This window comes from Oncorhynchus nerka, linkage group LG13 (genome assembly GCF_034236695.1).
Source record: "Oncorhynchus nerka isolate Pitt River linkage group LG13, Oner_Uvic_2.0, whole genome shotgun sequence".
NCBI classification, from domain to species: Eukaryota; Metazoa; Chordata; class Actinopteri; order Salmoniformes; family Salmonidae; genus Oncorhynchus; species Oncorhynchus nerka.
In genome coordinates, this window is record NC_088408.1 from 42,403,416 (window position 1) to 42,428,309 (window position 24,894).

Consider the following 24,894-nt stretch of genomic DNA (forward strand, 5'->3'; position numbering starts at 1 on the left):
AACCCGCAACTAGTACATTTTCATCAGCGGCGTCGTTATCAAAGTAGCCCAATTTGACGGGAAAATCACAGACATTGAAACCCTCCGATGTTCTCTGAAAAGTGTTTACCTCTATTGTGTTTGAGGCAAAGATGTACTGCATTATTTTCTAATTAATTTCTCAACACGAATTATACTGCACCCTTCCCCCTTTAGAACTTACTTCACAAACAAACATCTTTACTTTAAAGAAAGAAACTCTACCCCACCCCATGTGGAAGGTCACAGGCATACCAAGGCAAAGATGTGTCAAACTGGTCCCTACATACCTGGTAGTTCCTGAGATCAGCGATTTTCTCGTGCTGCACAGCCGAGTCGCTCCAGATGAGGTTGGCTGTCTCGTCCTCATCTCGGGTTTTCAGGAAGGCCATTTCATTGATCGCTATCCGAACTGGAAAACATAACATAATAGAATAGTCACTAAATTAGTCAAGTCATTAACCACTGGTCACACCACATAATTTCAACGTGGATAATTGGGAAATATTTGGTTGAGAAGTTGATTCAAAGAGATTACAACCAATGTTCACCCACTCAAAAAGACAGACAAAAATGTGTTGAATTTCCAATATGTTATCAATATGCTTTCAAACCATTTAAAAGCACAGCAAAGTCCAAATACAATGTCAGATATCTTTTTTATTTGTACAACAGATTGTGTTATCACTTTAGAGACAAATGACCTGGATTGCAGTTGAGATCACATTAAAAGTACATGGTGCATGTGATCAATGCCGTTCGAGATTCAGAACAGATTATTACAGCAATTGTGAAGACCTCCACAGACCTGCGACGAGCTATCCATGCTATCCTGAACATACACGCTACACATAAGAAGAAATGTATAATTACAGTAACCTCTAAATGTGGCCATGGATGTTACTCATTTTAAGGTTGAATGTTACATAGGTTTGTAAAATAGCCTTTATTTTAGGCTATTTAATGTATTACAAAAGTAACGTTGAATTGTGTTTGTTTGACAAGGCAACCAAATATCAACATTTAAAGGAGATGTATTTGCTGCTTGGATAGTTCCATGTGTGCAACTGACTTAGTCTGGCTTTAATTCCAGTTTGTCTACAAATTAATAATCAAAATGTTCGTTCCAAGCGTAGCCTACCCTCTCCTTAATCAAGGCCAGGTCAGCATCTTCACATAGGTGCATCTTTTTATTCTGGGCATGCATTAGCTAAGTAGCCTAAGAATAAAGGGGTTTTATTCATAGGTTTTTGCCCTCATGCTTTTTCATGATTCACAATTGACATACCTGCATACTTCATTTCGCTAGTTAAAGTAAGCTATCCGTCCAAAGAGCGCCCCTCGTCCGATTACCAAAGACGCTGTCCTCAAAAACTATTCAGTGCTCCTATAATGCCATATCAACGGCACATTCTTTTTGAGAATGTGCCTTGCACATAGGAAACGATACAATTCACAGGAGCCTAGTATTTTGTATAGACGTGTGAATGTTACGGGCAAAGACATTTAGGCCTGGGTGTGCACACAGTGCCATAGAACGAGGGATGTGATTCATGATATCATGAATCTGACACCATCCTATTTAGAAATATCGTTGATGTTTTACAAAACAGATTGCTTGTTTTTGTTTCATTTGATTAAAAACGAAGCTTAGTCTCCCCTCAAGTTTGGGAAAAGCAAAACAGTGAGCGGACATCCCCTTTTAATCATTATTTTTTGCCAGCTCCTGTTATTATTTTAACCATCATGAAACGACAGATGCGATGATGCCGGTGGACCTCGTATTTAGAAGTAAAACTAAGTGGCTTGTGCGAGCCAGAGTCCTATTTACCAACATTTAAGTTATTTTCCTCCGGACTAAAGGACGTCACTGGAGGCTCCGGACTGGAGTCCGTCATTGAGTCCGTCGTTGGAGGCTTCGTGCCATGACTCCTCACTGGAGGCTTCGTGCCATGGATAATCACCGGAGGCTTCGTGCCATGGATCATCACCGGAGGCTTCTTGCCATGGATCATTCATGGAGGCTTCTTGCCATGGATCATCACTGGAGGCTTCTTGCCATGGATCATCACTGGAGGCTTCTTGCCATGGATCATCACTGGAGGCTTCTTGCCATGGATCATCACTGGAGGCTTCTTGCCATGGATCATCACTGGAGGCTTCTTGCCATGGATCATCACTGGAGACTTCATGCCATGGATCATCACTGGAGGCTTCATGCCATGGATCATCACTGGAGGCTTCTTGCCATGGATCATCACTGGAGGCTTCGTGCCATGGATCATCACTGGAGGCTTCTTGCCATGGATTATTACTGGAGGCTTCGTTCCATGGATCATCCCTGGAGGCTTCTTGCCATGGATCATCACTGGAGGCTTCATGCCATGGATCATCACTGGAGGCTTTGTGCCATGGATCATCACTGGAGGCTTCTTGCCATGGATCATCACTGGAGGCTTCTTGCCATGGATCATCACTGGAGGCTTCGTGCCATGGATCATCACTGGAGGCTTCTTGCCACGGATCATCACTGGAGTGGAGAGACATACAGGAGGTACATACTGGAGGTTTCGACCATAGAGCCTGCACAACCCGTCCTGGCTGGATGGTTACTTTGGCCCGGCACGTGTGGGGCGCAGGCACAGGACGCACGGGGCTGTGCAGATGCACCAGAGACACAGTCCGCAGAGCCGGCGCAGGATATCCTGGGCCATAGAGACGTACTGGCGGCCAGATGCGCTGAGCCGGCACCCTCTGACCTGGCTGGAGGCCCACTCTAGCCCGGCCGATTCGGGGAGCTAGAAGGTAGCGCACCGGGCTGTGAACGCGCACTGGAGACACCGTACGCTCCACCGCATAACACGGTGCCTGACCAGTACGACCTGACTCAGCCAAACTCCCCGTGTACACCCAAAATATTTTTTTGGGGGGGCTGCCTCTCGTGTCTGCTTCGTTGATGTGACTCCTGGGAGCGAAGTTGTTCCTCCCTCGCTACTTCAGCCTGTTTCCATGGCAGGGTCTTGTCCCCTGCCATCACCTCCTCCCATGTCCATGATGTCCTCCATTCTCTCTTCTCCCGGGCCCTGGATCCCTGTTCCTCCTGGCCACGCTGCTTGGTCCCTTGGTGGTGGGTAGTTCTGTCACGGGCGTCGTAAGAAGTGGACCAAGGTGCAGCATGGTGAGCGTACATATTCCTTTTTATTAGAATGTTGCCAACAAAACAATAAACAATACAAAAACGACCGTGAAGTTCAACAGGGCTATGATGCCTCTAACAAAGTTAACTACCCACAATCAAAGGAGGGGAAAAGGGCTACCTAAGTATGATTCCCAATCAGAGACAACGATAGACAGCTGTCCCTAATTGAGAACCATACCTGGCCAGAACATAGAAATAAAGAAAGATAGAAAACAAAACATAGAATGCTCACCCCACATCACACCCTGACCTAACCAAATAGAGAAATAAAACTGCTCTCTAAGGTCAGGGCGTGACATCCAGGAGGCCGGTGACGTAGACCTCCGAAACTGGTGCACGGAATGAGCAACAGTACCGGAGGGATCCGTGACAGTTAGGCCTGACAATATTCCACAAATGCATGGCTATGACATCTAATCTCCAGGTTGGTTCCTAATTCGGCTTCTTAAATTAAACTGTTTACATGTTGATAAATGGTTTATAATTATTTTGGCTACCAAGCAAAAACTGTGTCAGTAGCTAGGTTTCCATCCAATCTGCATAAATAAATTTTCCCAACAGTGGTGTGTTTCTACCAAACTGACTTGTTTTGGACACAAATCAGTGTGTAATGACGTAATGCAAACCGAATAAAAATCTAGAGTTCAATGTGTTTCCACATGGCGTGTGTGCTCTAGCCAACAGGTAGCAGATAGTGCAGGTAGTATGCTGTGTGGGTAGACTAGAGTCTACATGATTATTATGGATAAGAATATGTTTACTTGTCAAACAGCAGTCAAGCATCGATCATCATGTCACCAGAATAAGACCCTCAATATTTATTGGATAGGAGCATCAAACTCATCACCATGCACTTTTTCACCATCCTGTGAAGTTCATTGTAACTTATTTCATCTGTAGCCTAATGAACTGCATGGTTTCCCAAGTTGTAGTGACTCCAAGTTTACTTTGATATGATGGTTATTGTATCAATATTTGCACATAAAGGCATTTCCACCACCATTTCTCACATAATTAATTTTACTGAAAATCCCACCATGTCGAATGAACAAATGATCTGTCGGGACTGATATAACTGTTTCCATCACAGCTGTCATGATTTTTTTTATATACTGTATGACTTTACTCACATAAAAACAGTGGATGGAAATGTGGGTAGTTATATAATTAAAATTGTGAAGGAGAGTATTTTAGTTTTTATGTATTTAAACAAAAACTATCAATCATATAACGCTCCATATGTCATATACGGCTCTACAGTGGATGGTTAGCGGTGTTATGGTGAGTTCGTAACCAAGTGGAAAGTGGGAATTTACCATATCAGGGAAAAATCCACTTGAACAGCCCTCAAACAGGTATTTACTAGTAAAATCAGCCTGAATCCCTTTGTGACAGGGGCAATGGAAAGCTTGTTGTGTGCAACAGGAAGGGGCAATTGAATGAAAGATTCACAAAAAAAGTTTTTAATTGTTAAAACATTTCTAGCCTGTTTATCTATGGGCAACAGGGTTGACGTGTTATGCTCAACGCGGTCATTTGTTCAACACAAAACGCCAGGAAAGGGCCAAATAGTGTAAAAGAAGGCGAGCTGGTTCCACTCTATGATTTGACTATTAGATGTTCAATGTTTCATATTCAAATGAGAGTTCAGTTCACATAACAGGGTTGACCTTTAAATGAGGGACAGACAGTAAATGTAAATGAATCCCTAAATCACATGAAATAGATAATCATCTTTGGAAATGACTTTGTCAAAGCAACAAAATAGGGCTTTACAATAATGGTGAAAACTTTTTGAGTATTTTGGGGGGGGTTAGTTGGTTAAACTCTTCCTAAAAGTCACAGAGGGTGCACGGAGGGACATGTTAATATCTTCCTAAAAGTCACAGAGGGTGCACGGAGGGACATGTTAATATCTTCCTAAAAGTCACAGAGGGTGCACGGAGGGACATGTTAATATCTTCCTAAAAGTCACAGAGGGTGCACGGAGGGACATGTTAATATCTTCCTAAAAGTCACAGAGGGTGCACGGAGGGACATGTTAATATCTTCCTAAAAGTCACAGAGGGTGCACGGAGGGACATGTTAATATCTTCCTAAAAGTCACAGAGGGTGCACGGAGGGACATGTTAATATCTTCCTAAAAGTCACAGAGGATGCACGGAGGGACATGTCAAAATGCTTAATTGTCACTTTAGAAAGTCTTTATTCATATTGACAAACAGATTTAGTGAATTCTCCATGTGGTCTATATTAAAGGGCACTTCATTTCATAAAGGCCTAACAGGCTTTTAAAATTCAATATTGGTGCATAATTTCTACTTAACATATCAAAAGGATGCAAAAAGACACTCATTTCGTGGAAAAACCCAGTACACGTTAAGTTCTGCCTGTTGGACATTGGTTGCAATGCTCTCATCAAGTTCGTTTACTTGTCATATGTACATGAAAGACATGGAGTTACTACATTACGATAATGTATTTTTGTAGTCATTTAAATGCATGTTTGTGCTTTTAGTATGTGTCAAGTACAATAAAAATGCATTTTGACAACATATTGTTTTTTGGCCCCCTGTTCTGGCCCCTAAAGCGGAGCTTGATTTCCATTAGGCCATCGTGTAATTCCATTGTTGACCACTTGGGGGCCACTGTCCTGTGTTGATGTGCGTTGTTCATTTAATATGCTAAATCCTGTAGAAGAATTGTTTAGATTCTAAAAATGGTGAAAGTCACACTGTGGAGTTGCAGATGTTATCAAACACCATCCTTCTTGCTATCATTTTGTAGAAGTATGGTAAGTAAAAGGAATCATAACATATTTGGTATTCAATTCATGATGATATTTTGTACGGATGATCGTTTAATGACATTTATGACTCTTCTTGATAGCCAAATGGATATCTGTTCAGTGCATTTGATCTTGTCATGTTTAGCGGAATTATTTACATCCGATTGAATGCATAATGCTGCATATTTCTGTGTTTATGAAAATGTATACAAATACATGCTGTGTTATTATTGAGAATGAAGTATTCTAGTATTCAGCTATAAGTCATACTCATTGTTCTTTCCTTTCTATATTTCAGTTTTACTAATTTCAGTCACTATTACTGTACCTACGAAGCAGTACAAATAAATCATCCTTCAACACTACAGTAGCTGTACCGGGTTTATCTAGTCACTAAGCTAAGAAGGGGACTCTTTTGCAAAAAAAGTATGCATACGGAACTGGCAGAATACCACCCATGAGATGGATTGTCATGCCAGTAAATGTTGTATATTGTGTTCTGTGATTAAAGGTTAACCTTGTATACTGCCAGTTCTGCAGTCTTAAAACCTCTACAGGATTGGTGGGTCCCCGGAAGGACGGTTTCCCTAACGTAGGCTAATGTGATTAGCATGAGGTTGTAAGTAACAAGAAAATGTTCCAGGACATAGACATATCTGATATTGGCAGAAAGCTTAAATTCTTGTTAATCTAACTGCACTGTCCAATTTATAGTAGCTAATACAGTGAAATAATACCATGCTATTGTTTGAGAAGAGTGCACAGTTATGAACTTGAAAATGTATTAATAAACAAATTAGGCACATTTAGGGAGTCATGATACAACATTTTGAACAGAAATGCAATGGTTAATCGGATCAGTCTAAAACTTGGCACATACACTGCTGCCATCTAGTTGCCAAAGTCTAAATTGCATCTGGGCTAGAATAATACATTATGGCCTTTCTCTTGAGTTTCAAAGATGATGGTACAAAAAAATAAAAAATAAAATGTTTTTTTCTTTGTATTATCTTTTACCAGATCTAAATGTGTTATATTCTCCTACATTCATTTAACATTTCCACAAACTTCTAAATGTTTCCATTCAAAAGTAATCAAGAATATGCATATCCTTGCTTCAGATGCTGAGCTACAGGCAGTTAGATTTGGGTGTGTCATTTTAGGTGAAAAATTGAAACAAAAACTGAAAAAAAGGGTCCGATCCTTAAGAGGTTTTAATGAGACTGATAAGTGCATGTGATACCAAAGAGCCTACTAAAGTTCCATGGTTAAGACAGTCACCATTTTGTTACAATATGATTTTGCCAATTTTAAGATTTTTCCCAAACATTTAAATTAAAAAAATATAAAAATCATGTTGGAATTTATTTTACAAAACATTTCCAAATACATTTGAAAATATATTTACTAAATATAAAATCAATAAACAATTGTGAAAATATATTATAAAATACATTCTTTAATGTATTTCAGAATGTATTTTGAAATACATTAAATACATTTTCCGATAACTTCAACATGTGATATATATTTTACATACATTTTAAATACATTTAAATACATTTCACATGCATCCCAAAATGTGTATCTAAAATATATTTGTAATGGTTTTTGTCTGTATGGGTCAAATTTGCCAATAGATGAGACATGAATGTAAAATTCATACAAACAACTATAAACACACAAAATGTCTACATATTACATCTACATATTTTTTTCAAATTCTGTTTATGCATACTGTACATTACAGTGAAATAAGTACCAGAAGTATGGCTCAAACGCTCAGAGCAATATTTACCATGGCTGCAGAGTTTGTTTACATTGTACAGCCTGCTTGTAACTGTGGCAGCTAAAAAGAGACTCATAGCAGGTTTAAGCTGTATAAGTGAGTTTGGGGAAGCTTACAATTTGGGACCCGTTTCAGGAAACTAGGCGTATGTCGTGGGTCACTACTTCACAGGAGAGGCATTTGAACAAAAACTTTTTTTTAAATCAAAATGCTTTTTTTGGCAGAAATGCCTTTTTCGAACATGTGAACTTTCACATGCCTTAATAACAAACTTGTATGCCATCTATAAATATGAATAAAATTGTTTAATTACGAGCCTAGTTGATTTAGCCAAAGAAACAGGCAGCAGCGTTCCCGCTAGCCATGATTGGCTGAGATAATGAGTAGGCTGGACATGCAGAGAGATGAGTTTAGATTGGTCTGCCATATAGCTCGCTTCTGTCTATTTGAGTTGGTCAGTATGTTTAGGTAATCCGGTCTAACACTGATTTTTATTATTGATTGTGTATTCAAACGGCATAAGTGTTGCTCTCCACATTCTGTAGGACTGAGTTAGTTTTGAAAATCAGTGGAATTTAAGTATGATAGCTAAGGAGGAGGAGAAAACACCTGTCTCTGAATTACATCTTCAAACTAAGGGCAACCATGGCATCCAACAGGAGACACGTCCAACCATGAATGATGTATACTGGTAAGATAGTCTAGCTAGCTACATTTTCAGATATTACACATTTCTAATTTTGACAAAGAGCCATTTGCATCGCTAGCTATAGCCTAATCTTCGCTAGCTAACATTGAACCTGGTTGGTTAGCTACCTGCAGATTCATGCAGGGTAGTAATGTCATGAGTTGGGATTATGGTTCATTGCTTACCTAGCTATCTAGCTAACATTAGCTGGCTGGCTCGCTAGCTAACGTTAAGTGTATAACATTATTATTTGTATCTCAGAGCCATTTGCTTAGCTAGCTATAGCCTAATGTTAGCTAGCTAATATTGAACCTGGTTGGTTAGCTACCTGCAGATTCATGCAGGGTAGTAACGTCATGAGTTGTGATTATGGTTCATTGCTTACCTAGCTACATGTCTTAACAAAAGACTCCACTATGCAAGTAAACATTTCGGGTGCTTTTGTAAATTCAGTCTGGCCATCTACTCAGATTTCAGAGCACTCTCGTCTGAGTGCCAGAGAGCGCAGAATAACTGATGAATTTATGAACGCTCAACACCCGTTGAATATGACCGGTGTCAGGGAACAAGCAGCACAGTTAGTCACCAACACTCTGGATAACATGAAAAGAGCATAACCAGCTCTGCTAGGGCGAGAAAAATGGTCAGAGTGGGGTGTTCTCTCATTAGGTGTCTGGAAGTAGCTAGTAAGCTAGCCAATGTTAGCATGGGGGCTTCAAATCAAATGTATTTGTCACATGCACGTGTTTAGCAGATATTATTGTGGGTGTGGTGAAATGCTTGTATAAAGTCCACTGAAGTTCTTTGAAGGCCGACGTGGTATCGGCTTTGACTATAACCGAAGAGAATCCTCTTGGGAGATAATACGGTCGGCATTTGATTATGAGGTATTCTAGGTCGGGTGAACAAAATGACTTGAGCTTGACTGCAGTTGTGAGGTCAGACCGTTCGGATCAACCTTACTCATCGGCCAGAGTGTCCGGTGTGCGCTCTGAATGTGAAATGCTCTGAATTTACAAACGGACAATGTGACAGCACAGTTGCAGCCGCCAACGCTCTGGATAACATAACAGCCTAACCAGCTCTGCTAGGGCGTGTAATGTTCAGTGAGCTGTTCTCTCTCACTTAGAGAAAAATATGGGTGGGGCTAAAGCTTGACCGATGCTGAATGGGTGTAGACCAGTGGTTTCCAAACGTTTTATAGTCCCGTTACACTTCAAACATTCAACCTCCAGCTGCGTACCAGGGTCAGGGACTCTCAAATGTTGTTTTTTGCCATCATTGTAAGCTTGCCACACACACACAACACGATACATTTATTAAACGTAAGAATGAGTGTGAGTTTTTGTCACAACCCGGTTCGTGGGAAGTGACAAAGAGCTCTTAACTTAAGGATCGCCCCTTAAGGAAATTAACATCGACGGGACTGAAGTGGAGCGGGTCGAGAGTTTCAAGTTCCTTGGTGTCCACATCACCAACAAACTATCATGGTAAGGCAATCAAACAGACAAAACGTCAGTACAGAGACAAAGTGGAGTTGCAATTCAAAAGCTCAGACACAAGACGTATGTGGCAGGGTCTACAGACAATCACGGACTACAAAGGGTAAACCAGCCATGTTGTGGATGGACACTGACGTCTTGCTTCCGGAGAAGATAAACACCTTCTTAGCCCGCGTTGAGGATAACACAGTGCCACCAACGCTGTCCGCTACCAAGAACTGTGGGCTCTCCTTATCAGTGGCCGACGTGAGTAAGACATTTCAGCGTGTTAAACCTTGCAAAGCCACCGACCCAGACGGCATCCCTAGCCGCGTCCTCAGAGCATGCACAGACCAGCTGGCTGGAGTGGTTACGGACATATTCAATCTCTCCCTATCCCAGTCTGCTCTTCCCACATGCTTCAAGATGTCCACCGTTGTTCCCATACCCAAGGTAACTAAACTAAATGACTATCGGCCCTTAGCTCTCACTTCTGTCATCATGAAGTGCTTTGAGAGACTAGACAAGGATCATATCACCTCTACCTTACCTGACACCCTAGACACACTTCAATTTTCTTACCGCCCCAATAAATCCACAGCTAATGTAATCGCCATCACACTGCACACTGCCATATCCCATCTGGACAAGATGAAAACCTACAGTATGTAAGAATGCTGTTCATTGACTACAGCTCAGCATTCAACACCATAGTACACTCCAAGCTCATCATTTGACAAATACATTGTTCACACAAGCACTGACATTTAACCCTTTTCCCTTGGCTGAGTCTCCTACACATCTGAACAACATTGTATCTTTACTGCTCGGTAGGAAACTAAGTGATACGGTCATAAACTTTTCTTTCTCCCTTAACATGACCTGACCTGACCTCGACCCCCTTCATCACTAATCCATGGCTCTCTCCCCTTATCAATGCCTGCCACATGTGATCGCTTTCCCTACACTCAGCACATTCCAAGTTTAATTGCACACACTATATACCTTATTCCTACAGATAACCATTAACTTCTGGTGTAGACCCTCTAAACCTAAGCACTCAATATTTCAATAGGATATCTGATAATTACCCTATCCCAAGTTTAGGAGTTAGTACCCAGAATCCATCAGTGGAAAGCTTCAAGGTCCTCGGCGTACACATCACTGACAAACTGAAATGGTCCACCCACAGATTGTGTGGTGAAGAAGGCACAACAGTCACTTTACAAATTACCTCGACTTACCTGTACCCCCGCACATTGACTCGGTATCGTTACCACCTGTATATAGCCTCGCTATTGTTTATGAACATTTATTTGATTACTTTTTGATAGATTTTTTTCACTTCAGTTTATTGGGTAAATATTTTCTTAACTCTTATTTCTTGAACTGCATTGTTGGTTAAGGGCTTGTGAGTAGACATTTCACCTTGTATTCGACGCATCCACATTCTAGTGCAAAGCCAGCTAGTCTTTATATTTCAAGTTTAGCCAACTTGGATCTATTTGCTAGCTAACATGTTGAAATGAAGTGGCCTACCTTATTTCTCAAAATGAGAACGAGTTTCCAATTCCTTATACAAATGCATTTTTTTTTAAACACAGACTAGACAACAGGTATAACAGTCTAATGGCTGAAATGCTGCTATAGCAGTACCACAACAAACTGAGCATTCATTTTCCAGAACCAATGTTCATTGATACTCCTGTTTTAGTAGTGTCTGTATGCAATTTTAGTTGTTGAGACATACAAAGGGTTAACTTCTCCCCTGTTACAGTGAAATCATGTCTTAATGTGTTTCGGTGTCCATGTGACCAATTGTGATGGACCAAACCTCAAATAGTCTTGTCAGACAGACCATCCTTATAGTTTTGAGGGGGAGGGGCTTGGCGTGTGTGTAAGCAGAGAGAAAATAATCGAAGCGAGATGTTTCACTCTCACCAAAATCTGTCCAAAATAAGCCCAAAACATTACTATAGGGTTATTTTGACCTAAGGTTGTCGCCTTTGGGACGACTCACATTGTTAGGGTGGAGACATGAACATCTAGTCATTATATAATCTCTGGTGTAAATGTGAAGTTGCACACAGAACAGAAGGAGCGAAAGAGACAAGAGCAAAAATACACAAGGAGAACAAGCAGGCATAAACACGCAAAAATAACAAAAGCTTGATTTGCGCTTTTTGCACCAAAGTACATTCATCTCTAGGAGAGGGACCTCGTCTCCTTCCTGAGCTGTATGATGGCTGAGTGATCCCATGGTGTTTATACTTGCATTCTATTGTTTGTACAGATGAACGTGGTACTTTCAGGCGTTTGGAAATTTCACCCAAGGATGAACCAGACTTGTGGAGGTCTACAATTATTTTTCTGAAGTATTGGCTGATTTCTTTTGATTTTCCAATGATGTCAAGCAAAGAGGCACTGAATTTGAAGGTAGGCCTTGAAATACATCCACAGGTACACCTCCAATTGACTCATGATGTCAATTAGCCTATCAGAAGCTTCTAAAGCCATGACATCATTTTCTGTAATTTTCCAAGCTGTTTAAATGCACAGTCAACTTAGTGTATGTAAACTTCTGACCAGAGGTCGACCGATTAATCGGAATGGCCGATTAATTAGGGCCGATTTCAAGTTTTTATAACAATCAGACATCTGTATTTTTGGGCGCCGATTTGCCGATTTAAAAAATATATATATTTTTTTTACTTTATTTAACTAGGCAAATCAGTTAAGAACCATTCTTTATTTTCAATGACGGCCTAGGAACGGTGGGTAAATTGCCTTCAGGGGCAGAACGACAAGATTTTCACCTTGTCAGCTAGAGGGTTCCAATCTTGCAAACTTACAGTTAACTAGTCCAACACAATAACGACCTGCCTCTCTCTCGTTGCACTCCACAAGGAGACTGTCTGTTACGCGAATGCAGTAAGCCAAGGTAAGTTGCTAGCTAGCATTAAACTTATCTTATAAAAAACAATCAATCATAATCACTAGTTAACTACACATGGTTGATGATTTTACTAGATATTATCTAGCGTATCCTGCGTTGCATATAATCTGACTGAGCATACAACCTCCAAGTATCTAAGTTTCTGACTGAGCGGTGGTATGCAGAAGCAGGCGCGTAATCATTCATTCAAACAGCACTTTCGTGCGTTTTGCCGGCAGCTCTTCGTTGTGCGTCAAGCATTGCGCTGTTTATGACTTCAAGCCTATCAACTCCCGAGATGAGGTTGGTGTAACCGAAGTGAAATGGCTAGCTAGTTAGCGCGCGCTAATAGCGTTTCAAACGTCACTCGTTCTGAGCTTTCGAGTAGTTGTTCCCCTTGTTCTGTATGGGTAACGCTGCTTCGATGGTGGCTGTTGTCGTTGTGTTGCTGGTTCGAGCTCAGGGAGGAGCGAGGAGAGGGACGGAAGCTATACTGTTACACTGGCAATACTAAAGTGCCTATAAGAACTAGAGGTCGAACCAATTAATCGGAATGGCCGATTAATTAGGGCCGATTTCAAGTTTTCATAACAATCGGAAATCGGTATTTTTGGGCGCCGATTTGCCACATGTTTTTTTTTTTTACGCCTTTATTTAATCTTTATTTAACTCGGCAAGTCAGTTAAGAACACATTCTTATTTTGTGGGTTAACTGCCTCGTTCAGGGGCAGAAAGACAGATTTTCACCTTGTCAGCTCGGGGATCCAATCTTGCAACCTTACAGTTAACTAGTCCAAGCACTGCGCTGTTTATGACTTCAAACCTATCAACTCCCGAGATGAGGCTGGTGTGACCGAAGTGAAATGGCTGGCTAGTTAGCACGCACTAATAGAGTTTCAAACTTCACTCGCTCTGAGCCTTGGGGTGGTTGTTTCCCTTGCTCTGCATGGGTAATGCTGCTTCGATGTGGTGGTATAGAGGGAAATAGTATACAAATGGTATAGAGGGAAATAATCCTATAATAACTACAACCTAAAACTTCTTACCTGGGAATATTGAAGACTCATGTTAAAAGGAACCACCAGCTTTCATATGTTCTCATGTTCTGAGCAAGGAACTGAAACGTTAGCTTTCTTACATAGCACATATTGCACTTTTACTTTCTTCTCCAACACTTTGTTTTTGCATTATATAAACCAAATTGAACATGTTTCACTATTTACTTGAGGCTAAATTGATTTTATTGATGTATTATATTACGTTAAAATAGGTGTTAATTCAGTATTGTTGTAATTGTCATTATTACAAATAAACAAATACAAATCGGCCAATTAATTGGTATCGGCTTTTTTGGTCCTCCAATAATCGGTATTGGCGTTGAAAAATCATAATCGGTCGACCTTTTTTACATTGGATAAAGGTAGAGACTCAGAGCTACAAAATGGTATATCATACACTACAGTTGAGGAACAATGGGAAAGTAATTTTGCTTTGGAAGTTGATAAACTCACTTTTGAAAAAAGGGCCTTTGAATGTTTTGGTAGTACTATTGGAGAGCCCTTCTTTGTCTACACCAGGTATTCCCAAATTGGGGTACGCGCAATGCCGTCGGGGGTACACCAAATAAAAATGTGATTCACATTACATTTATTTTTAAATTATATTTTTTAAAAACAGTCCATTTAGTAAGGCCTGTGTCCATAGAGATACATATCAACTCTACTGGTAGTACTGCTACTACCAGCAGTACCACACCTGCACCTGTCAACGACACAAGTTGTTCTGCTTCCACGAGCACATCCAATGCTAGCATCAGTAATTCTACATTTGTTGTTATCCCAGCTAGCATGGACACTGACAGTTGTGAATCTGATGCAGCTGAAGAGCTGCTGCCCCCTTACCTGGGAAAGCACCGAACAACATTACATTACATTTAAGTCATTTAGCAGACGCTCTTATCCAGAGCGACTTACAAATTGGTGCGTTCACCTTAAGACATCCAGTGGAACAGCCACTTTACAATAGTGCATCTAAATCTTTTAAGGGGGGTGAGAAGGATTACTTTATCCTATCCTAGGTATTCCTGAAAGAGGTGGGGTTTCAGGTGTCTCCGGAAGGTGGTGATTGACTCCGCTGTCCTGGCGTCGTGAGGGAGTTTGTTCCACCATTGGGGGCCAGAGCAGCGAACAGTTTTGACTGGGCTGCGCGGGAACTGTACTTCCTCAGTGGTAGGGAGGCGAGCAGGCCAGAGGTGGATGAACGCAGTGCCCTTGTTTGGGTGTAGGGCCTGATCAGAGCCTGGAGGTACTGAGGTGCCGTTCCCCTCACAGCTCCGTAGGCAAGCACCATGGTCTTGTAGCGGATGCGAGCTTCAACTGGAAGCCAGTGGAGAGAGCGGAGGAGCGGGGTGACGTGAGAGAACTTGGGAAGGTTGAACACCAGACGGGCTGCGGCGTTCTGGATGAGTTGTAGGGGTTTAATGGCACAGGCAGGGAGCCCAGCCAACAGCGAGTTGCAGTAATCCAGACGGGAGATGACAAGTGCCTGGATTAGGACCTGCGCTGCTTCCTGTGTGAGGCAGGGTCGTACTCTGCGGATGTTGTAGAGCATGAACCTACAAGAACGGGCCACCGCCTTGATGTTAGTTGAGAACGACAGGGTGTTGTCCAGGATCACGCCAAGGTTCTTAGCGCTCTGGGAGGAGGACACAATGGAGTTGTCAACCGTGATGGCGAGATCATGGAATGGGCAGTCCTTCCCCGGGAGGAAGAGCAGCTCCGTCTTGCCGAGGTTCAGCTTGAGGTGGTGATCCGTCATCCACACTGATATGTCTGCCAGACATGCAGAGATGCGTTTCGCCACCTGGTCATGAGAATTGACCCATTGATTTTGGGTTCACTTATATTGGGAGTAGAGTTTTTCCTCACCCACAATGTGTTATAGTACTTTTGCACATATCTCACAACTCAATGAAACCTTCACTCTTGCGCAGACATTTAGGAACAAAACCTGACAATTCGAAAAATAAGCCACAGGAGTTTTTTTGAATGAGAATTAAGACAACTTTCGAGTAGTAAGATATGTATAAAAGCAACAGATACTATTAATAAGAAGGGGCTAGAAGTGTCTTATAAGGTGAGCTACAAAGTGGGTAGGACAGGCAAGCCCCATACTATTGTGGAGGACTTCATTATTCCTGCTGCCACAGATATGACTGGGACAATGCTGGGGGAAAAGGCCAAAAAAAATATACAGACAATGCCCTCATCAAACAACACTGTTTCACGATGCATCAGTGACATGGCAGGAGATGTTTTGAAACAATTACTGCTTCGCATACAAGCCAGTGAATTCTATGCGTTACAGCTGGATGAGTCAACAGACCTGGCGGGAAACCAGAACAGCTGGAAAGGATATTTTTAAAGTACTGGACAGCTTTGTGACATCAAATGGACTTTGGTGGTCAAGATGTATTGGTATCTGTACTGATGGCACAAAAGCCATGACAGGGAAACATAGTGGAGTGGTAACGTGCATTCAAGCAGTTGCTCCCAACACCACTTGGGTACACTGCAGCATCCACGAGAGGCTCTTGCTGCTAAGGGAATGTCTGACAGCTTGATAGACGTTTTGGACACTACAGTGAAAATGGTTAACTTTGTTAAAGCAAGGCTCCCGAACTCTCATGTATTTTCTGCACTATGGAATGATATGGGCAGCGGTCATGTAACACTTTTACAACATACAGAAGTGTGCTGGTTATCAAGGGGAAAAGTATTGACACGTGTTTTTGAATTGAGAGACGAGCTTAAAGATTTCTTTACTGACCATAATTTTCAGTTGTCTGACCTCTTGCATGATGACGAGTTTCTCACATGACTGACCTATCTGGGGAATGTTTTTCCTCGTCTGAATGATTTGAATCAAGGATTACAAGGACTCTCCGCAAATATATTCAATGTGCGGGACAAAATTGAGGCTATGATTCCTCACAGGGATAGGCGGGACGCTTGCAAAAGCCAGGGAAAATGCAGAGTGCCAAATTCAAATAAAATACTATAAAAATTTAACTTTCATTAAATCACACATGTAAGATACCAAATTAAAGCTACACTCGTTGTGAATCCAGCCAACATGTCAGATTTCAAAAAGGCTTTTCGGCGAAAGCATAAGATGTTATTATCTGATGATAGCACAACAGTAAACAAAGAGAGAGAAGCATATTTCAACCCTGCAGGCGCGACACAAAACGCAGAAATAAAATATAAATCAAATGGTCCTTTTGTTTGATTAATTTCGTCAATATATATCCAAAATGTCCATTTATTTGGCGCGTTTGATCCAGAAAAACACAGCTTCCAATTTGCGCAACGTCACTACACAATATCTCAAAAGTTCCCTGTAAATGTTGCCAAAACATTTCAAACTACTTTTGTAATACAACTTTAGGTCTTTTTAAACGTTTATAATCGATCAAATTGAAGACGGGACTATCTGTGTTCAATACAGGAAGACAACAAACTGACGCTACTTTGAGTCATGCGCCTCTTTCAAAAAGTACACTTCAAGTGACACTCATTCAAGATGGTCGTACTTCATCATTACACAAAGGAATAACCTCAACCAATTTCTAAAGACTGGTGGCATCCAGTGGAAGCGGTAGGAACTGCAAACAAGTCCCTTAGAAATCTGGTTTCCCAATGAAAATTTATTGAATAGACAGTGACCTCAACAACAAAAACATTCTGAATGGTTTGTCCTCGGGGTTTTGCCTGCAACTTAAGTTATGTTATACTCACAGACATGATTCAAACAGTTTTAGAAACTTCAGAGTGTTTTCTATCCATATCGACTAATAATATGCATATCTTATATTCTGGGGATGAGTAGCAGAAAGTTGAATTTGGGCACGCTATTTATCCAAAAGTGAAAATGCTGCCCCCTATCCCGAAGAAGTTAATAAGTTGGAGCTCTTCTCCATCTGCATTAACAAGGACAACACACAGATCTTTCATCATTGTATGATTTTTGTGTGTGCAAAGGAACTCAAGCTTACGGACAATGTCAAATGTGATATAGCGAAGCACCTGAGTGAGTTGAGTGTGCAATTATGCAGGTACTTTCCCGAAACGGATGACACAAACAACTGGATTCATTATCCCTTTCATGCCCCGCCTTCAGTCCACTTACCGATATCAGAACAAGAGAGCCTCATCGAAATTGCAACAAGCAGTTCTGTGAAAATTTTATTTAAGCCACTGTCAGATTTCTGGATTGAGTTTCTTGCCTTGGCAAATCGCTCTGTTAAGACACTGATGCCCTTTCCAACCACATACCTATGTGAGAGTGGATTCTCGGCCCTCACTACCATGAATACTAAATACAGGCACAGACTGTGTGTGGAAAATGATGTAAGACAGAGACTCTCTCCAATAAAACCCAACATTGCAAAGTTATGAGCATCCTTTCAAGCACACCCTTCTCATTAACCTGTAGTTAGTTATTCACAATTTTCAATGAACAAATAAGGTTTTATATATAAGATGGTTAAATAAAGAGCAAAATGATTATTATTATATTGTTATTTGTGCCCTGGTCTTTCCTATAGTCCACGATCAGCTCCTTTGTCTTGCTCACATTGAGAGAGAGGTTGTTGTCCTGGCACCACAATGCCAGGTCTCTGATCTCCTCCCTATAGGCTGTCTCATTGTTGCCGGTGATCAGGTCTACCACTGTTGTGTCGTCAGCAAACTTAATGATGGTGTTGGAGTCGTGCTTGGCCACGCAGTCGTGGGTGAACAGGGAGTACAGGAGAGGACTAAAAACACACCCCTGAGGGGTACCAATGTTGAGCAGCCACGTGGTAGACATGTTTTTGCCTACCCTTACCACCAGGGGGAGGCCCGTCAGGAAGTCCAGGATCCAATTGCCGAGGGAGGTGTTTAGCCCAGGGTCTTTAGCTTAGTGGGGAGCTTTGTGGGCACGTTGAGCTGTAGTCAATGAACAGCATTCTCACAAAGAATTGAACTAGGCAAGTCAGTTAAAAGCTAATTCTTATTTAAAATGACAGCCTACCCTGGCCAAACCTGGATGACGCTGGGCCAATTGTGCGCCACCCTATGGGACTCCCAATCACGGCCGGATGTGATACAGCCTGTTCCTTTTGTCCAGGTGGAAAAGGGCAATATGGAGTGTGATTGAGATTGCATCATCTGTGGATCTGTTGGGGCGAATTGGAGTGGGACTAGAGTTTCTGGCATGATGGTGTTGATGTGAGCCATGACCAGCCTTTCAAAGCACTTCATGGCTACCGACCTGGGTGCTACGGGGTGGTAATCATTTAGGCAGGTTACCTTCGCTTTTTTGGGCACAGGGACTATGCTGGTCTGTTCGAAACATGTAGGTATTACATGACTCGGGCCAGGGAGAGTTTGAAAATGTTAGTAAAGCCAATCTCCAGTTGGTCCGCGCATGCTTTGAGTACACGTCCTGGTAATCTGTTGACCTGTTTAAAGGTCTTGCTCACATTGGCTACGGTGGGCGTTATCACACAGTCGTCCGGAACAGCTAGTACTCTCATTCATGCTTCAACGTTGCTTGCCTCGAAGCGAGCATAAAAGGCATTTAGCTCGTCTGGTAGGCTTACGTCACTGGGCAGCTCGTGGCTGGGTTTCCCTTTGTAGTCCGTAATAGTTTTCAAGCCCTGCCACATCTGACGAGCATTAGAGCTGGTGTAGAAGGATTCAATATTAGTCCTGTATTGACGCTTCACCTGTTTGATATTTCGTCTGAGGGTATAGCTGGATTTCTTATAAGCGCCCGGATTAGTTTCCCGCTCCTTAAAAGTGGCAGCTCTAGTCTTTTAGATCCGTGCAGATGTTGCCTGTAATCCATGGCTTCTGGTTGGGAAATGTACGTACCGTCACTAGGAACGACGTCGTCGATGCACTTATTGATGAAGACGGTGACTGAGGTGGTATGCTCCTCAATGCCATTGGATGAATCCCGGAACATATTCCAGTCTGTGCTGGCAAAACAGTCCTGTAGCATAGCTCCCGAGTCATCTGACCACTTACGTATTGAGCGAATCACTGGTACTGCCTGTTTTAGTTTTTGCATGTATGGAGGAATCAGGAGGATAGAATTATGTTCAGATTTGCCAAATGGAGGGCGAGGTAGAGCTTTGTATGCTTCTCTGTGTGTTTAATAAAGGTGGTCTAGAGTTGTTTTTCCTCTTGTTGCACATGTGACACGCTGGTAGAAATGAGGTAAAATGGATTAGTTTTGCCTGCATTAAAGTCTCAGGCCACTAGGAGCGCCGCTCCTGGATGAGCATTTTCTTGCTTGCTTATGGCCTTATACAGCTCGTTGAATGCGTTCTTAGTGCCAGCATTGGTTTGTGGTGGTAAATAGACGGCTACGAATAATATAGATGAAAACTCTCTTGGTAGATAGTGTGGACTACAGCTTATCATGAGGTATTCTACCTCAGGCGAGCAATACTTCGAGACTTCTTTAATAGTAGACATCGCACACCAGCAATTATTGACAAATAGACACACACACCCGCCTCTCGTCTTACCAGATGTAGCTGCTCTGTCCTGCCGAAATACGGAGAAGCCAGACAGTTCTATATTATCCGTGCCAAGTCTCTGTGAAACATAAGATATTACAGTTTTTAATGTCCCGTTGGTATGAGAATCTTAATCGTAGATCGTCCAGTTTGTTTTCCAATGATTGCCCGTTGGCCAATAATACAGAGGATCGTGGGGGTTTACCTACTCGTCGCAAATTCTTACAAGGCACCTGCCCTCCTCCCCTGTTTTCTCCGTCTTTGATGCACCATCCTGACCCGACCGTCACACAGCCCTGGTGTGAGACTTGCCTCCGAGATAATGTGATGGACTCTGACATTAGTGGTCCAGATTATATTAGGTGCTCTTCACCACCCACCTCACCACACCACACACTGCCACGTCCAACCAAGAAGAGGAGAAGACGACTTATATGATGAGGCCTGTTCATCACTCTACACCTCACCCAACAGTAGTCCCTGTGTGTGGACTGTCACCTTCAGAGAGATGGAGCAAGAAATTGAGTATCTCAGCGAGGTCAGCTAAAAAAAAAAAAATTAAGACTGCAGATCTCCTGTTCAAGGCAAGTGAACAATCAGAAACCATAATAGAACTAAGACATGAGGCCGCCCAGATTCCCGACTTCATGACAGAGATGACTATAAAGCAGGTGCGAGAACTCAGGGCTACAGTTGCTACTCAGCTAAAGTCACCACAGCCAACAACATCTCCTGTCCCATCTCAATGCACCGGTATGCCACACCAAAGCCAGGAGACGCAGGTCAGAGACAGACCAGTACCTGCGCCACACACAAGGAACCAACATCCAGACGAAAATAAGGGCATGTGTTCATCAGACCCCATCCTTGTGGCTGCGCTCAGAGAGCACATAAGACACGCAGAGATGGCACAGGCCCACTCCAGATCTACAGCAGTTGTGTCACCTGACCGCTCAGTAGCCCCAAGCAGATGGCACCGTCACCCTGAAGAAAGACGTAGGCGCCTAGTCAAGGCTGGGGGCCCAGTCTCGACAGGATCCCGCACACCTCCCCCAGGTAACGTCAGGACTGTTATGACACATCAGACATTACTCGCCTGACCGCTGCCATTCTGATTCTCATCACCCCCCGCTTGCACCCAAACCAGAGAAAAAATACAGAGCCCACTCCTACCAATACTAGACTTTGGGGAGTTTGCACATCTGAAAGTAGCCTTAGAAAACATTGTGTCCGCAGATGTGACCGAAAGGTTAAAGTTCCAGATCCTCACTGATCACCTGAGACTAGAAGAGGTCCAGCTGATTGTAGATTCATTCAGTAACTCCAGGTACCCATATTCAGACACCATGGTCTCTCTCTCACTAAGCAGTTTGGACAACCCCATCAGCTGGCCCTGCAACGCATTGCTGAGCTTATGGATGGCCCTGACATTCGCAGTTGAGATGTTAAGGCTTTCTGTATGTTTGGTCTTAAGAGTCCCTTCCTTACTGTCCATGTTGGAGCAGTTGACATGATTTTTGAATAACTACCTCATCTCTGTACCCCACACATGCAATTATCTGTGAGGTCCCTCAGTCAGGCAGTGAATTTCAAACACAGATTCAACTATAAACACCAGGGAGGTTTTCCAATGCCTCGCAAAGAAGGGCACCTATTGGTAGATGGGTAAAAAATAAAATAGACATGGAATATCCCTTTGAGTATAGTGAAGTTATTAAATGACACATTGAATGGTGTATCAGTAAACCATGTCACTACGAAGACACAGGCGTCCTTCCTACTCTGTTGCCGGAGAGGAAGGAAACCGCTCCATGAGGCCAATGGTAAATTTAAAACAGTTACAGAGTGTAATGGCTGTGATAAGAGAAAACTGAGGAAGGATCAACAACATTGTAGTTACTCCACAATATCAACCTAAATGGCAGAGTGACAAGGAGGACAGAATAGAGAATACAAATATTCCAAAACATGCATCCTGTTTGCAATAAGGCACTACAGTAAAACCGCAACAAATGTGGCAAAGAAATTAACTTCATGTCCTGAATACAAAGCGTTATGTTTGGGGCAAATCCAACACATCACTGAGTACCATTTTCATATTTTCAAGCATGGTGGTGGCTACATTATGTTATGGGTATGCTTGTCACTGGCAAGAACTTGGGATTTTTTTAGGATAAAAAGAAACGGAATAGAGCTAAGCACAGGCAAAATCCTAGAGTAAAACCTGGTACAGTCTGCTTTCCAACATACACTGGGAATCAAATTCAGTTTTCAGCAGGATTATAACCTAAAACACAAGCCCAAATATACACTGAATGTTCCTGAGTGGCAAAGTTAGTTTTGACTTGAAAATGGCTGTCTAGCAATGAGCAACAACCAACTTGACAGCTTGAATAATGTTTTTAAAGAATAATGTGTATAATCCAGGTGTGCAAAGTTGTTAGAAAGACTAACCAGAAAGACTCACAGCTGTAATCACTGCCAAAGGTGATTCTAGCATTGACTCAGGGATGTGAATAGTTATGTAAATGACATATTTCTGTATTTAATTTTCAATACATTTGCAAATATTTCTAAAAACATGTTTTCACTTTGTCATTATGGGGTATTGTGTGTAGATGGATGAAAAACAATCTATTTCAACCATTTTAAATTCAGGCTGTAACCCAAACAAAATGTGGAATAAGTCATACGTTCTTAAGGAACTGTTCTATGAACCGGGTCTCGTGACTACATTTTAAATTCACCCGACGCCACATGGGGTCACAATCGTTAGATTGGGAAATGATGCCTGAGTCACTTGTAGTCACACCCTTATTGTGGCATTTTTTGAGATACACGTTTCCCACTGTAAATGAGGAGGCGGCGGTAGAGACAGCCTTCATATTTAGATTTCCTTATGCACTCCTAGTTTGTCCCTTCACTTAGAATGCCGACAGCTCATCAGTCAATCACCCCCAACTTTCTGTGCAATCAAGAGACGTTCTCTTTAGCCTGCTCGTTGTAGGTCCTGCCTCCAGTCAGTGAGTTGTGGCGAAGACAGAACAGACAGTTCGTTTCTCCACAGAAGTTTATTAGAGACAGGCTTCAATTAGAGCAAGGCGTCTATTTCCTTAATGCACACAGCTTTTGCTTATTTGCATAGTTAATTGTTTAATTCCAGCATTTTAATAAATTTCTTTATTACCTGCACTAACGCGTTATCATTTACGCACGGTTTCTTTTGTCTTAGTATGGCTCTATTTAAAAAATGTCATACAAAATTCCATGACAGAATAATTATTCTCCTCTTTGACTATGCATTTTCGGCAGTTCTTACTTTCGCAACTAGATGGTTGATTTCTGCAGATTTGTACTCCCGAAGTTGGTGACTGTTTTTGTGCTTGCCATTTTGCTAGCAGTTCTCAAGTGTTAGCAGCCAATGGCAAGCAGTTTCTTACTGGCGATAAAAAGGCATGATTGCCATGATTTTTTTGAGTCATTACTGAATTATTTAATGTCACATATCAAAGATGTAACAAACCTTGTAAACAATGAATGGTAATTCATGATAACCTCAAAAACAATTCATTTAGATCCAGTGTTTATTTGAAACAGGGGTTTATTTGCTGAAATATGTGCCGTTACCCGGCTATTAAAAGGGATAGTGCATTATCACTTTTATCCAACAAGTTACCAACATATTCAACTAATGATTAATATATTTTCATAAAAAATGTTGATTAATTTTTTCATACGGCTTCATGTGCAGCCAGAATAACAGCAAAGTCATTAACACCAACAACACAGCCAACAACACAGCTAACACAATCACTTCAAACTGAAGTTGGAAAGGTTATAAACTAGCTGCACATCATTTCACCTTTTTCGATGACATTTTTTTGTATATATCCATAAAAATTATGCCAGCTGATTCATGATGTTTCGTCCCGACACGTTCATTACTATGGGACAGCTGGAGATCAAATTTGAATATGGAAACAATATTGCAAATGTTGGAGAGATAGACAGCAAGGTTTATACAAATCTACACTGTTAAAAAGTAAATGTTAGTCTTAAGAAATGTGAAATAATGTCTAAACTCATCCCTTTTTCAGGACCCTGTCTTTCAAAGATAATTCGTAAAAATCCAAATAACTTCACATATCTTCATTGTAAAGGGTTTAAACACTGTTTCCCTGTCACGCCTTGACCTGAATATTCGTTGTTTTCTTTATACATTTTGGTTAGGTCGGGGTGTGACGGGGGTGGTATGTGTGTTTTTGTCTCATCTAGGGTTTTTTGTATGTCTATGTGATGTTGCATGTTAGCACAGAGTTTCTTTAGCGGTCACGTTCGTCTTGTTTGTTTTAGTGTACTTCGTGTATTTTTCGTCATTCATTAAAAGTATGTATTCACACCACGCTGCGCTTTGGTCTCCTCA

General features: G+C 41.8%; 1 protein-coding gene across 1 annotated transcript in view; it reads right to left on the reverse strand.

The window, feature by feature from the left end:
- The window catches only part of ttll7 (tubulin tyrosine ligase-like family, member 7), a 145,886-nt gene that overhangs the window by 91,179 nt on the left and 29,813 nt on the right, over nt 1–24,894 (reverse strand). Inside the window, exon 4 of the mRNA XM_029677049.2 lies at nt 309–430. Coding sequence (XP_029532909.1) covers nt 309–430 — 122 coding nt within the window. The remainder of the gene's footprint in view (nt 1–308; nt 431–24,894) is intronic.